At 53.0% G+C, this 14,372-nt stretch overlaps 1 protein-coding gene across 3 annotated transcripts; it reads left to right on the top strand.

The window, feature by feature from the left end:
• Positions 1–858: 858 nt before the first annotated feature.
• On the top strand, positions 859–13,690 carry LOC137857355 (ras-related and estrogen-regulated growth inhibitor-like). 3 transcript variants are annotated; one of them, XM_068683694.1, is made up of 4 exons: positions 859–976; positions 10,636–10,692; positions 11,445–11,518; positions 11,996–13,690. In XM_068683694.1, exons 1-4 carry the CDS (start codon positions 892–894, stop codon positions 12,479–12,481), a joined length of 702 nt encoding a protein of 233 aa, XP_068539795.1. In that variant the 5' UTR covers positions 859–891; the 3' UTR covers positions 12,482–13,690. The 3 variants fall into 3 exon arrangements, with proteins under 3 accessions (XP_068539795.1, XP_068539794.1, XP_068539796.1); XM_068683693.1 differs by lacking the exon at positions 859–976 and adding an exon at positions 4,750–4,985; XM_068683695.1 differs by lacking the exon at positions 859–976 and adding an exon at positions 8,939–9,155.
• The last annotated feature ends 682 nt before the right edge of the window (positions 13,691–14,372 follow it).

Here is a 14,372-nt window from a genome sequence, read left to right as displayed (position 1 = left end):
ATAACCAAGTGTGATTACGTGGTGAGCCTCCACGGCCCTTCATTCCGACAGCCAGCCTCTGCAGAAGAACAGAAGTGCCCCAAACTCTGACTTTGGGACCCATGGGGCAGCAGAAGGACTCAGCATCTTGGTTGAGATGTGTGGCCCTGCTCAACATTCACGCTCTGTACCACTCCACAAGCTGCAAGTCTTCGTCCTGGTGAAGTGGCAAAGTGGCTTGAAAAGTTCTTAGGGCACCTCGTTCAGGCCGCCGGGATGGAAGGGAAATACTATTAATATACGACCCTTTGGTGGTGTTTTCTTCTTTCCTTTTTTCTTTTTTTCCCCTGCCAGCTTTGCAAAGCCGTCTTTGAACTCTTACGTGCCGGCAGATTTATTTTCTCAGCATGATCCGGACACATTTTGGCTGCGCGTCACAGTACGCCTCAGCGGTTAGAAATCAGCAACAGACAGAATGTAACACCAGGAAACCGTGTTGGTTTGATTTCTCTTGCACTAGAGGTTTTCTTTCCTCTTTTGTGACCCCCCAAAAAACAGCCTCTATATTAAGAAAAGGGATGCTTCACCGCCAGGTCCATACAAAGCCTTTATGGAGAAATCCGACAGCGGCCAGCAGGCCTCGACGTGAGCGAGCAGGGGGACTAGGTGCCTTTCATCTATTTTCTCTCTCCCTATTTATAGAAGCTGGGAGAAGCGATAGGGATCCGTGTCCTTGTTCTGCTGTGTCTCTGCCTGGCTGCTAATGCAACATTTGCACGGCCGAAGCAAAGTCAGGTTTCAATTCTGGTAGGAGGCTGCGACAGCACTGAGAAAGGAGTGGGCTCTGTGTGCTCCCTGAAGTCTGAGAGCACTTTTTAATTGCATGCTGTCTTTGCTATAGCAACTAAAAATATGTTTATTGACAGCATGGCTTCAGATATATTCTTGGAGAGGAGTCCCCTGATGGCCCTGTCCAACATTAACTCTCGAGAGGCGTGTGAGTAGCAAAGCTTGCTGCATGCTTGGTGTCTCAACAGGAATGATGTTTGTGCAGTCATTAATGAGAGGCAATTAAGGGTAATACTCGAGCTGGAAGCGTGGGATTTGGGCCCTTCGAGTGGGTGCTCAGGAGATGAGCTAACCACCGATGGGACCAAAGCTTTGAAACACCTTGGTCGTTATTAAAAACAGGGTGCAGGCTCTGAAGTCAGCTTGATATTGAGTTGTTTTCTGCATGGATCCTGCATCTCCAGGTCATTTAATGGAGTGAAAAAGGACTGGTTTGTATTTTGCCTTCCTTTTCTAAATATAAACAAACACACCTCTTCTTTCAGATCCAGCAAAGTTTTTTTTTTATTTTGTTTTTGCTTTTTTTTTTTTTTTAATTCTTCTTCTTTCTTCTCTTCTCAAAATAGCCAATGATAGCCAGGGATTTAGTTTGGACCATGTTATAGGAATCCCATGCTCTGGGGCTTGAGGTAATTGTGTTCGGTCTGCTTTAGGATGACTTTTTACTTCTGGTTCTTTGTTTGCAGGGACATGATTCATGAGTGAATTTGGCCTCTTTCCCAGTGCAAACTCCCTGTCTTAAAAAAAAAACAACAACAAACAACAAACAAACACAACAAAACTGCAAATGTGGACTAGCCTGGTCCCAAATATTTCAACAGAAAGCAATATCCACCCCACCTACCCCATCTGGCTTTGCTGCAGGTGCTTTGTTATGCTGGAGGTGGTTTATTCAGTGATCAGGTGATAAGGCTGTGTTTCCATTGTCGTCCATCCAAAAAGTCTCCAGCAAACACAGGACCGTGGGAGTGTTTTCTCCCCAAGAGGTGCTTTCTGCTTCTCATCTCTCCAGGAGGGTCTGGAGCTGGATGTGGCTATTGACCAGTCCTCCAGGCCAGCACTTCCCAGGGCTGGAGGTGAGCACAGCTGTGCAAAATGCAGCGCTTAGGTTTGTTGACTTGAATCAAGGAGAAAAAAGAAATAAATTTACCCAAACTCTAGGCTGGGTCAGTCTGCTCCTGTTCCTGTTCTTGAGAAAAGTGAAAACAGGGGTCTGGAGGGAGGGGAGGAAATTGGATGCAAGCTAGCCAGAAACGTTTTGCCTTCAGAGCTCTGGGTGTAGCATCACCCTACCCTTGGCTGGATTTAAACTATTTCCACCAAATAGTTTTGGGTGGATTCTGACGAGTTCTTTCCTAAAGGCTACAAAGTAGGGGAGATGCTCATAGCAGAGGCAGCACTTCTCCCCAATTCCTCCACGGGCTGTGCTGCAAGAGCAGGGTTTTGATTACACCTCCACACTGCGGAGCTGGTTCGGAGATGGCTGCCCTTGTGTGCACACATGGGCCTCTAGGCATACTGTTGGGTTTACTGGTACGAGTTAAATATATGTTAGAGATTTAGAAAATGAAGCTGTTGAGGGTCAGAGGACTGAAGTCTGGTCATTGCCTAGGGCTCTGTTTCATGATCTTGATGGACTTTGCATCTGGCTACCCCAGAGCTGAAAGGTGCCCTCTCAAAGCTGAGACCATCTACTATGATCTCCTGTGTGGTTTCTTCTGTGTCAAGCAGGGCTGAGCTTACCCTGCAGCCTTCCTTGCCTTCAGTCTGCTTCTGAGAAACCTTTTCAGAGTTTACAAAGGCTTTTAAGTTAAATGTGTCTTGGCTGATCCTATGCAAAAGAGGGGACTTATGCAAAGAGAGGACCTGGATGGGCACCAGAAGAAACCAGCCTGAAAGACGTGTTGAAGAAGAATCCTTGAGTCCAACCTAGGATCTCATCGCTTGCTGGACATCGTAGCAGAGCCATGTAGATTTTCCTTGAGGGTAGGTCTTGGAGTAAAAAGACATGACAGCATCATTCACTCTTCACTCCATTGCTGGGCATACATCAGGTCTTTCAGTGGAGCAGCTCTGCAAGTGGGAAGTTTTTTTTTTTTAACATTATTATTGTTCTTCCATTTGATCTTCCAAATATCTACACCTAGAAACATCTCTGACAGTTTTTTTGAGGGAGGAGGAGAGCTCCGGTGTTGCAGCCAGACTTTGCCTTTGCCAGCCTGTTTCCCCTGATGCTCTCTGGCCACTGCAGCTGAGCACAGCTCTGTGGTTCACCTTCAGTCCTACCCAGGGCTACGAATCTGTCACTGGGCAGGGAGCTGAAGCTGTGACAAACCCAGGACTGGCTCTACAAAACGCTGCAGCAGTATGATGCAACGCAGCTGGTGAAAGCTCATCAATTCCAATTTGTTGGGGAAAAACCAAACCAAACCAAAAAAAAAAACAAAAAACAAAAAACAATTGGAAGGCATAACCTCTTGCAGACTTCGTGCTTGGAGATTGTGGAGATTGGTGTAACAGCCCTGATGACAGATACCATTCTCCTGCTGTTACAGCCTGAGGAAGGACGGGCACAGAGGTGGTTGACTCTCACCTTCCACCAGGAGAGCTCGCCAGATACCAGCCTGCAAGGAAATTGCCCAGGCCTGGTTTATCTGCGGAGCTGATGGAGGAACAGGGACCCAGTCTCAACCCACCTGGCTGTTAGTGGCACTTTATCTGAGCTTCAGCTGAGCAGAGCTGGCAGTGGGCGTACTGTGAGGAGCAAAGGGGAGTTTTAAGCACCTGCCAAGGGGGAGGTGGCTCCTGGATGCATTTGCCACAAGTTGGGATAAATGCATGTAAAAATATATCTGGGATTTACCCAGAGCACACAGCGCTGTCAGGTTTGGCTGAAGTCAGCCAATCTACTCAACAACTGCGCTGAACAGGGACAGGCGAGAGAGGGTTTGATTACAGGCATCTCATTTCCTTAGGAAATGGGACTAAAAATAGGAGAGGGACATAAGGAAGCCTTCTTTTTCTTGACGCCCCCCCTCTCCAGCTGGGTAGAAGCTTTTGTCCTGAAATCTGAGGTTTGGAGCTCTTGCCGTTGTCTTCTGGGCTCCAGATGTAGTCAGGCTGCAGATGTGTTTCTTGTCAGCCTTGGGGAAGTGGTGCATGAGCATGGGGATTGCGAGGGGCTGGTGCCACAGAAGGAATTGTGAAGTCCTCCTGTTCCTTTCCTGGGCTTGCCCTGAAGATACTCTTTGTTTTATCCAGGGCCCTCTTCCCAGGGAGGGCTTCGGTGGTTCCACTGGTGGCAGGAATGCTTCGGATGATCCTCCTCTCCATCTGAGGTCATGTCCTGTGCAGGCAGCAGCGGCGTTTATCTTTGACACGAGGTACAGGTTGTAAATTCAGGCCATAAATAGTGGGTGAGGTGACTGTCACCTTTAGCACAGGCCGAGGTGATCCGTGTGCTGCTGCAAGTGAAGTCACTGGAGCTTGTCAGGCAAACTGCCCCGTCACCAAGGAATGACTGAAGCCTTCCAAAAGGAGGCTGGAGCCCTAGCAGGGCTGATCAGCTGCTCTGCAGCCTTGGTTGTGTCTCTCCTGTGGGATTTTGGGGTGCTGGTGTCAGCCAGCACAGATATGCCTGTGCCCTGTTACTGAAATCTCTCACAGTGCTGCCACACCAAAGCACAGGCAAGATGTGGTTCCAGACCTGGCGGAAAGTCTTCTTAAAACCAACAACTCAGCCACCGTTTCCTGCAGAGGTCCCATTCCCTTTCCCTAGGACCTCTGGAGGCTACGGCCTCCCGCTGCAAAACGGGGCGCGGGGCAAAGCCGAGCTGATGGAGAGGTGCCAAGAGGCGAGGAGGGGAGGAAGAGAGGGAGGAGGAGGAGGAGGAGGAGGAGGTGAGCATCCCCTCGCCAGCCTCCCAGCCCTGCCCGGCCCCCGGGGCGGAGCCGCCGGTTCGCGGCCGGCGGAGCGCGGAGCCCCGGAGCTTGGGATCCTCGGAGCTCGGGAGCCCCGGAGCCTCGGAGCCCCGGACTTTGGGAGCCCCGGAGCCCCGGCATGAGCTTCCCGAGGCCCCTGCGGCGCTCGGTGAGCCTGAGCCCTGCCCGCACCCTGCGGCTGGTCGTACTGGGGCAGAGCGCGGTGGGCAAGACAGGTAGGAAAGAGGGGGGTCCCGGCCGGGGCGGTGGGATGGGGAGCGTGTCCCCAGGGGAACCCCTCGTTCCTCAGCCCCCTTCTTTGATTTTTGTGGAAGAGGGTCGCCGCTCGGCTTTGGGGTTTGCAGCTGGGCAGCTCTACAAGCAGGGCGCTGGGTTGGGGTGTCCTGTTGGAGCTGCGGGGGCCGCTCGGCGGGCTGAGGTTTGGGGGTTGCTGGGTGTCTGTAGGGAAATAGCAGGGTCTGTGGAGCCCCTCGCAGCAGAGAGCAATTAACTTTTCCTCCTGGCAAACTCTCTCTCCCTGCACTCTCCATCTGTAGCTGACGGGTGGGGGATTTTGGGGTGCGGAGCTGGGGGCACCCAACTCTCCCCTTGTCCACCTGTAGGGCTGGCAGCTGCCCCCGCGCCCTTCCTGCAGCACCCAAGGGTGCCGGTCACTGACAGGGGAAGTCCTGGCAGCACCGGGGCTGGGGACAGTGCTGCCACGTCCTTGGGGACAGGGCAACTCCACCAAAGGCACAACCTTGAACGGGGGCCGTGGCGGTGGCACCTCCGCCAGGCTTGCTGCCAGCAGCTTTAGCTGTCTGTGCCGTCCACGTCGCGTTTCCATATACAGTAACCATCCAGCCTCTTGCCTTCCTCTTCCCCGGGGTTAGGGGAAAAAAATAAATTTGCTGTTTGCCCCGCTTGATGGATAGGAGGTGCCGTCAAGGTCCCGGTTAGAGAGCAGGAGCTCAAGCTCCAGAAATCAAAGTGAATATTGAGGCTAAATGCCTAAATAAGGACTCCCTGGGCCCGGTGCTCTCGGCAGAGAATTAAAAAGCAGAAGTCTGCTGTGATTAAAAACTGGGCAAAACTCAGCAGCAGCTCACCTGCCTTTCTCCAGGCAGGTAAATTTGAGCTGCGGGAATATTTTCTGCCGAATTCACCTGGAGGAGCAGCCATGCAGCCCAGCTGGGAGCAGGAACAGGGGGGTTGTTCAGCCTTGGCCGAAATCCTTGCCAGCAGGAGGAGCAGAGGGGGCCCTGGGTGCTGGTTGCAGGGACCAGGGCAGAGGGAGGTGATCGATGCCTGGCTTGTTCCAGGCAGGGAGGGACTGGGACCATCCACAGGGACATGTCGGCAGCATCCTGCCCTCGCTGCCGAATTTCCAAAGGAGGGATGTCATGTCACCTCAACACAGGGATCTCCCCACCTCTGTCCCCACGGGTGCTGTGCTGCACATTGGGGAGAGCGTGGCACCTTTGCATCGAAGCCCTGGTAATGGGCCATGAGCCTGAAAAGACCCTGTGTTGGGATGGAGCCTGGAGAGGGAGGAGTGAGAAGGGCAGGGGTGCCCCGTTTTGGGAAAGGGGATCGGGGGAATCGAAGCGGACTTTCAGCTGGCGTTTCGTCCCACTTGCAGCCCAGGCATGTTGCTCTGGACTGACTTCAAGGCTGGATCTGCTTGCGGAAGGTTTGGTCAGGGTGAGAGGGATTTGTTGTTCATGTGGGGTTGAAGGCCAGGTCTCAGGAGCCCATCCTGCAGCCACGAAGCTGCCGGTGCTGACAGACAGGAGGCCCTGGGCTGCAGCACCACGCGGGTGAGCTGCTTGCATCCCCCTGGCAGCGGGACAGGGGGCACCAAGGGCTGCCAGGGCTTTAAGGAAGGAGCCTCATGGCTGGGTTTGGATACAGAAACCAGGTTTGGGGGCTGAAGGGGCCTTGGCCTGCGACTTGTTTCTAATCTAAAGAGCAATTAAAATCTGGACAGCTACAAAAGGGGGGAAAGAAGCTCACTTTGACTCTCTGGGGCAGCTTGGAAAACTTCAAATCCAGCCTCCCAGGGAGGCATCTAAGCAGCCCCACGTAAGTGGGACAAAGCGACCTGAGGTCCTGAATCCTCTGAGCAGTGATGAGCTTGGGGACAGGCCTGTGGCTGAACCCCATCAGTAGCCGTGAGATCCAGGCTGCATAAATCACCTGCGGGGGGCTGTAAATCCAGCCCTTCTCCGGCGTTATCTCCTGCCTTCTGCTGCTGATCCTAGCCAGTGTAAACTTTGCTGCACTTCAGAGGGAAGCTCTGCTTACGAAACACGGCCCAAAGATGAATTGATGTTGTAAGCTGCTCCGCTCACAAGAGGGATGTGCTATGCAGCAGCATAAACAGCTCAGCACGTGGGCGCACAGGGCACCGGGCAGCCGCCGAGGTGGCCAGCCAGTCCCTGCAACATGGCTTAGCTGGGCATCACAGCATCCCCTTAACCACGTAGAGAGACCAAATTAACCTTATCTGCACCAGGATTCTCCAAAGAGAGCCCTCTCCGAGGTTATTTATGTTCAAGATGGGGGAAAAAAAAACTCCATATATGGCTGCTTGGACGTGCTCGCGCCTTGCTGCCTTCATCCCCTTCTCCTGACTGGCAGCTTCGCCCAAATGCTTGCACCCGAGCCAATTTTTAATCAATTTAATTGGCTCCTCCTCTCATACAACACCATGCACACCAGCTTCGGATGGCTGCTGAACATGCAACATGGGATTAGGTGCTTTCTAGAAATCAGGACTGACCTACCTCCCTCTCCCCCTGACGATTTGGGTCCCTCTTTAAGGATGCTGCTGCATGCCTCCTGCGGGGTCCTTGGCTATCTCTGCAGAGCAATTTTGCTAAATGACATGTTTATGTCATCAAATACTTTCTCTGAGAGGCAGGGTTTGAAACTCAGGGGCTGCTTGAAAGGTGGAAGGACGCTGAATCCCCAAAGCAGGAGCCAGGCACGTTCGTAAGATGTGGGACACCATTCAACACGATGAATGGCTGGGCCAAACTCTCCCTGAGCTTGTGGGCAAAAAGCAAATGTCTCCTTGGCGTGGGAGCACACCAGTCCTGCTGGCTGGGAGCTTTTTATCAGCTTCTTGTAACCAGGAGGGTTTAATGCCATGTCCTAGGTTCAGTGTGTTTTGTTCTCCCTTTGCGCTCCTGGCTCTGTTTCCTCCTCCTGCTGCTCCTGCTGTGCTGGCGCCCTACGTGCAGCCTCTTCATCCTGCCTTTCCTGGGGCTCTGAGCTCCTGACTTGTTCTGTTTTTCTTTTTCTTTTTCTTTTTTTTTTTTTTTTTTTTTTTTCCGTGCCCTCTATTCCTACTCATTTTCCACCATTTTCACTTTTCGCTCCTATTGCCTCTCTTTCCAAGTCATCTCTCAGCCTCTCCTCTGCCTTTCGCTCCCGTCCATAACCATTACCATCACAACCACCTTCAAGGGCTTAAGCATCACTTACATTAGCTGTGCTCCATCCAGCCTCCAGACCCTTTCTCTGTCTGCACCAAAAATCACACCGAGGCACCAACAGAGCATTTTCACAGCAGCTGCACTGAGAAGATGTTGCCTACAAGATGCTGCGTGGACCATTTTTCTTTGAACATCTGTGGCCGTGGGCGCATGGATCAGCTCCTAAGGACTGAAAAGATGTCCAGAGAGTGAGCATGGAAAAGAAGCCAAGTGCAAAAATAACACTTTGGGTTTGTCTTCTTTTTTTTTTTTTGGCCAGACAAAGGGCTCTTGCAGGAGCTCACCCATGGCTGGCTCTGTCTGAGACCGTCCGATGCTCCTGCTGATAGGAAAGCACAGCTCCATGATGGTTTCTGAGCAGGGCACTGAAACACATTGGGAACTCCCTTTGCTGGGTCAGCCCCACAGCTTTGTTGTATTGCTGTTGAAGACTATGCTCCCTAATTACCCCCATCAGCCAGAGCTGTGGGGTTTCTCATCAGTCCTGGCACACACACAAGTCCCTGGCCAGGTCTCCACCAAACCACCTCCAGCCCTTGACCCTGAGGGCCCTGGCACTTATCCCATCCTGGATTAGAGGGGCCACTTTAATGAGTTAATGCCCCCTGATGACGCTTGCTTTCTGCAGTCACAGGCTCTGTGCCAGGGCTTTCCCCTGCTGGAGGAAGAAACTTTCTAGCCCCAGGGGCAAGTTCTCAGCTCCTGCTAAATGGATGCCAGCTGAGCATTGGGGCTTTCATGTCCTGCTCATCCTTGGGTCTCTAGTGTCTCCCAGAGCATCTCAACCTCCTCACAGCTTTTTGTGGGGTGGTGGAGGCTGTGGGTAAGAAGTGAGTATGGAAAATACACCCCAGAAGCCAGAGGTTGTCTCCTCCATTGGAGCTCTGTTAGCAGCGACGACAAGTAAGTTCTGGCCAGCGGGTGTTTGGTACCTCCAGCTTGTGCCTGTGCTCAAAGAGCTGTTGCTTTTTTTCCTGTTTCCTGTTCCTGGCTATTCACCAGCACTATCTGCTGTCCCCGCTGCTGGAAACACCCCAGCTAGAGGCTCTGCACGAAGGGTTTTGCCATACCTTATTTCCCTTTCAGGAATCTCTTCATTGAGGTGTTTGTTGGTTTCTTGGTTTTATTTTTTGCAGAGCTCACCCTGAACAAGCCTTTGCTTGGGCTTGAACATCTGTGGGTGCTCTGGAGCTGAGCTCTGTCTCACCCAACCTGGCTAGACGGAGAGAGGTGACAAGAGGCATGACTTTTGCCTGAATTTTTTTCCAGCCCTTGCCGTGTTTGGATGGTCAAGCCTGCAGCACCAGCAGACCTCCACCCTGGCCAGCCACTGGAGTGTAATTTGGGCTTTGCATCTCCCTGTCTGTGTTGCAGGGAGGTCTGGTAATCGGATAAGAGCAGTTTAATTGCACGCACTGCCTTTCCAGAGCTTGTTTAGCAGCAGCACGTTGCTGCCGTAAAGAAGACCCCACTCAGAGTTGCTCAGCGCATCCTTCCCGGCTAGCCATGCCCTGCGATGCTCCTTTTGAGACGAATTTCACCAGATTTGGTGCCAATGGCTTTAATTCCTCCCTGCAATATGCCTGGGTCAGGTTAAACAAACAGGGCTGAGATTCGTGAGACCCATCCAGGCAGTCAGACCGCCAGCGGCGGTGATGTAGAGGGGGAGCCTGGCCCTGCGGTGGCTCGCCAACGCACTGAGCTCACATTTGGAAAGCACTTGGCTGGAGGCCACCGAGGGCATCATTCACCCGGCATAAAGCTCAGCACGTGCATAAATCTCTGTAGGATTCGGGGCCAGAAGGAGCAGTTTATCAAACCTGACTGTAAGCTGCACGCAAAAGGCAGGGGTTGTGGGGTTGGGTTTCCCTGGCTTGCACTTTGCTCCCGGCCACCAGGCAGGAGCCACTTTTCGTCCACGTGCCCCGAGGGGACGTTTCTGACAGCAGCAGTGTGGGAGAGGCTGCTGAGCTCTGGCCAGGCAAGAGATTGGGTTAGCAGAGTCCCAAGGGGCTGCTGCTGCTTTCCAAGGCTGTGATGCTGAGTTGTGTTGATGTGGAGGGTGTTTTCATGGCTGATGTCTGATCTGGGCACAGACTTCGTCCTCTGCCTGGAGCATCTCAGCAGTGTCCCCTCTGCTGGGGAGGGCACCAAATGTCCTGGGTCACCCCCACCTGCTCTGTGTTGGCCCTTGTATAAGGCAGATGAATTCCCATCAGCATGGTGCTGGGTCCTCTGGAAGTATTTTAGCTGGGATATCGCCTCCTGGTCCCCGCTGGGGCAGGTCTTTGCTCCATTCCTCCTGCCTCCATCAGCCAATATTTCTGCACGGTTTGCTCTGACAATCATAACTGGGTTTGTTGTTTTGTCTTTTTATTAACAGCACTGACCGTAAGATTCATCACCAGGAGGTTCATTGGAGACTATGACCCAACGCTAGGTAGGTGAAGTCCTTTTCCTCACTGCTGGTGCTGCTGCTGCTCACTCAGCAGCACCACCCTCAAACCCACCACCTTCACTTGCTCCTCCTCAACCTGGTCAGAGCCACTGGTCCTCGTGGAAGCTCTTGTGTCCCCCCTCTCTTTTTTGGTGTTTTCTTAAGGCAAAACCTGCTGGGGCAGGACGTCAGCATTGCACAAGCATGCAGGTAGCTGGGAGGAGGTATCTCCTGGATCAGTGGCTGGTGCTTTGCTGTCTTCTAGTTGTGTTTTATTTTGTGTTGGATTTGAGTTTTTGGGGGTACTTAAGTCAGATCCCAGCAGAAATGTTCCAGAAAGAGTGGATGTGTGCTATGGTGAACAACATTTTTCTCCAAAAAAAAGTGAAATCTGTTTTTCCTCTCTGGAACTCCTCTCTGCCTGCTGCTCAGTCCCACTGTGGGGCTCAATGCACTCAGCCACGCACGGAAATAAAATTGGCAGCAATCTGGGCTTTGCCAGGCTCAAACGGCAGCAGCTCAAGAGCAATGATACAATGAGGAATATGAAGCTTGGGGTGTTTCATGGCATGTTTTGTGCTGGAAGAGACAGGGCCAGGGCAAGAGCTGCGTTAAGAGCTGGAGGCCATGTAGGCTGTGGGTTACAGTAGGTGAAAATGGACTTCTCCAGCAGGGTTTGCATCAAGGCAGCCTTTGTTGTTGTTTGCCACCTGAGGGCTTCTCACCCCTGTGCTTTTCTGTCTGTCCTCTTCCAGAAATGATTTACAGGCACATGGCTGTCATCGATGGGGAGATGGTGCACTTTGAGATCCTCGACACGGCGGGGCAGGTGAGCTCACACCGCTGGCTGACCCCGGCAAACATTGACGGGGCAACCTCACTTGCCATCGGAGGACACTCCTGCTCTTCCACCAGCCTTAATCTGTCCTGTTTGAAATATCGATTGAGTTGCTTGTCTCAGAAAAATGACATTTTGGAGAGTTTACCTCCAAAACGATTGTAGGGAATGGAGAGTCCTGTGCTGACTTCCCAAGCAGCCCTGCAACCGTGGTGGCCCTCATCCTCCCCTTGTCCACATCAGATGTGTTTGGTTGCAGCCTCCACCCATCGCTTTGCCCAGTCCAACAATTTCCCCTTCTGGTCTTGCTTGCAAATCCCTGCCATGTGCAATCCCAGCATCAAAAACCCTTCAGGAATAAAGGTGGTGGGCCCTCACGGGAGGTTTTAGTGGTTGCAGTTGGCGATGTGTGTATTGAGAAGATGTTGGGGTCTTCTCGTGCTAACGGGGGCTTGTTTGCCACTCCAGGAGGAAGATTCCCTGCAGATAGAGGAGAAGATCAAGTGGGGAGATGGCTTTGCGGTGGTCTACTCGGTGACGGACCGGTGCAGCTTCGACGAGGTCGTGCGGCTCTGCTTCCTCATCAACCACATCCACGCCAGCCCCAAGCGGAGCGGTGGGAGCGAGCAGCCCCCCGTGGTCATCGTGGGCAACAAGAAGGACTTGCAGTTTGACAGGATGGTGTCCACAGAGGACGGCGAAAACCTCTCCAAAACCTTGAAGCTTCCTTTCTATGAGATCTCCACCCGGGACAGCTATGAAGAGACCGTGGTGGTTTTCAACACCCTCTACCAGGAGCTCATGAGGCAGGGGCACTTCTCCCCGGGCTCCTTCAAGAGGAGGACAGTGTCAAAGGTGATGGAGAAGATCCCCAAGATGCAAGCCAGCTCCACCTTGAACTCGGCGGGCCGGAGCCTCAGCTTTAACTCCTTCAGGGACTACATCCCCGAGTGAGCACCCCCAGGGCAGAGGCAGGAGCGATGGACAAGCCGGGACCAGGGGATGGGTCCTCCTGCTGCCAGGGCACCCACTGGGGAGTGAGAAGCCACCTTCCTCGGGGGCTGGAGGGCAGCTTGTGGGCCAAGGCTGAGCTCCTGGGAGGGGAAAGTTAAGAGGTGGGGCGGGTGGGATTGGTGCTGAGCAGCCTCCAAAAGCCTGTAGGTTTCCACAAACAGGCTTTGCGTCGGCAGGGAGGATGCTCTTCCTCTGTCCCACCCCTTTGCTCCCTCCTCCTCCTCCTCCATGGCTGAAGTCAGCAACAAAGATCATCCCTGTTGGCTTCAGCGGTGCTGGGTCAACACTTGTAGGCACCAATTTGCTTCGTTGAGTACCAGACCCATCTCCGACACCTCCCTGTGGATCCCCTGCTCCCCACCTGAGGCTCGCTGGGTTTGCTCGTGTCCCTTGGGCTCTGCTGGAGCCCTTCTCCTCCTCACTCACGGGCTGGCAGCACGGGCATGTTCCGAAGGAAAGCAGAGATCTGTTTACAGCCGGGGGAAAAAAGCCTGCTAACCTCTGGCTTTTCTCAAAACCCGTGTTTTTCAACATCTGAAGCTCCTTATCACTCTCTCCTTTAACACCACTGTAAATAAAAGCCCGGGCAATGGGCTCCTGGCTGAGGCTGCCCCTTGCTCTCCGTCTCCGCCTCACTCGGGGCTGCCGGCCTCCGTGGGGAGGCCAAGCAGGCTGCACTGCTGATGTACGCTGCAACCTCGGGCTGAGATCGTGCTTCTCCATCCCAGGGGAATATTGTTCCTGATGCAACTTCTAGTGATGCCCTCGCCCTGCAGCTCAGCTCAGCATTGGCAGTGTGTCTCAGAGAGTCCCTGGGGTGCAAATCATGGGACATGGTGCAACGGAGCAGAGAGTGGGAGGTGCAAATGATTCTTGGTCCCTCACCTGCTTATTAGTTGCCCCATCCCAAATGGGAAATTGCTGTGGCCAGAGAATTTGGGTGTGCTGCTGCATCGTCAGCACCGGGGCACATCCTCCCGCTGAGCTGCTCCTGCCTGATTTCTCTTCCTCCCACCCTCCCAGTGCAGAGTGCTGCTTTGCCATCCAAAAAGTGCATTTTTTGGGAGACCTGCGGCGTGCCATGTGTGTGTCCTCCGAGAAGTAACTGTGTGCTGCTGCGTCCTGTGACAATAAAAGCCCAGACAGTGATTTTGTGTGGTGCTCTCTCACTCAGACGTTTCCCTGCCAGGGAGAAAACATCCTTCAGGGTGGGCTACAAAGCCTTTAAATTCGGGTCTCCAGGCTCCCCCCAGCTCTGCCAGGGTGCTGCAAGAGGGAAGGAGTGGGTGGAGATGCTCACCAGGGGCCCTGCAGAGCATCACGCACTGCACACACCCCTCGCTCCCTTAAGGCTCCCCGAGGTGCTTTCTGGGGCTGCTTGCATTCAACCAAGAGCTTTCTTGCCCAGAATTTAACTAAATCCCACTAAATCAGCACTTCTGGCATAGACCTGTGTCCCTCCTGTGGAGTGAAGATGAACCCCGTCGAGGGTCCGGGACAATTTGGGACTGTTTGTTCCCAGTATCTTAATTAATCTGTGAAGTGGCAGCAGTGGGAAACGTCACTGGGAGCTGTTGGTTTGCTCACAGCCAGGCCTCTGTGTATGGCAAGAGCAAAATCTGGGGCTTAAAGCCCTGGGGAGCTGGCTAAGGGGAAGCAAATGTTGGGATTTTTGTTTTAATTTTAGAGGTTTTTTTATTATTATTATTTATTTTGATGGCATTCCCAAGTGAGCTGGGCTTGGGGCTTTGTGGTCTGGCAACCTGAGAGGATGTTTGCTGTTTGGGGCTGGCTTCTTTTCAGGAGAGACCCACATCAGCCAAAAGCCAGC

The sequence above is a fragment of the Anas acuta genome, chromosome 5, assembly GCF_963932015.1.
Source record: "Anas acuta chromosome 5, bAnaAcu1.1, whole genome shotgun sequence".
NCBI lineage: Eukaryota > Metazoa > Chordata > Aves > Anseriformes > Anatidae > Anas > Anas acuta.
Note: the sequence above shows the minus strand (reverse complement) of the source record. Positions and strands in the feature narration are given on the sequence as shown.

Excerpts from the sequence above, each read along its gene's own strand:
- LOC137857355 (XM_068683693.1), top strand. The coding sequence starts at position 4,889 with ATGAGCTTCCCGAGGCCCCTGCGGCGCTCGGTGAGCCTGAGCCCTGCC. Across the intron at positions 4,986-10,635 it reads GAGCGCGGTGGGCAAGACAG|CACTGACCGTAAGATTCATC; the intron begins GTAGGAAAGAGG and ends TTTTATTAACAG. Across the intron at positions 11,519-11,995 it reads TCCTCGACACGGCGGGGCAG|GAGGAAGATTCCCTGCAGAT; the intron begins GTGAGCTCACAC and ends TTGCCACTCCAG.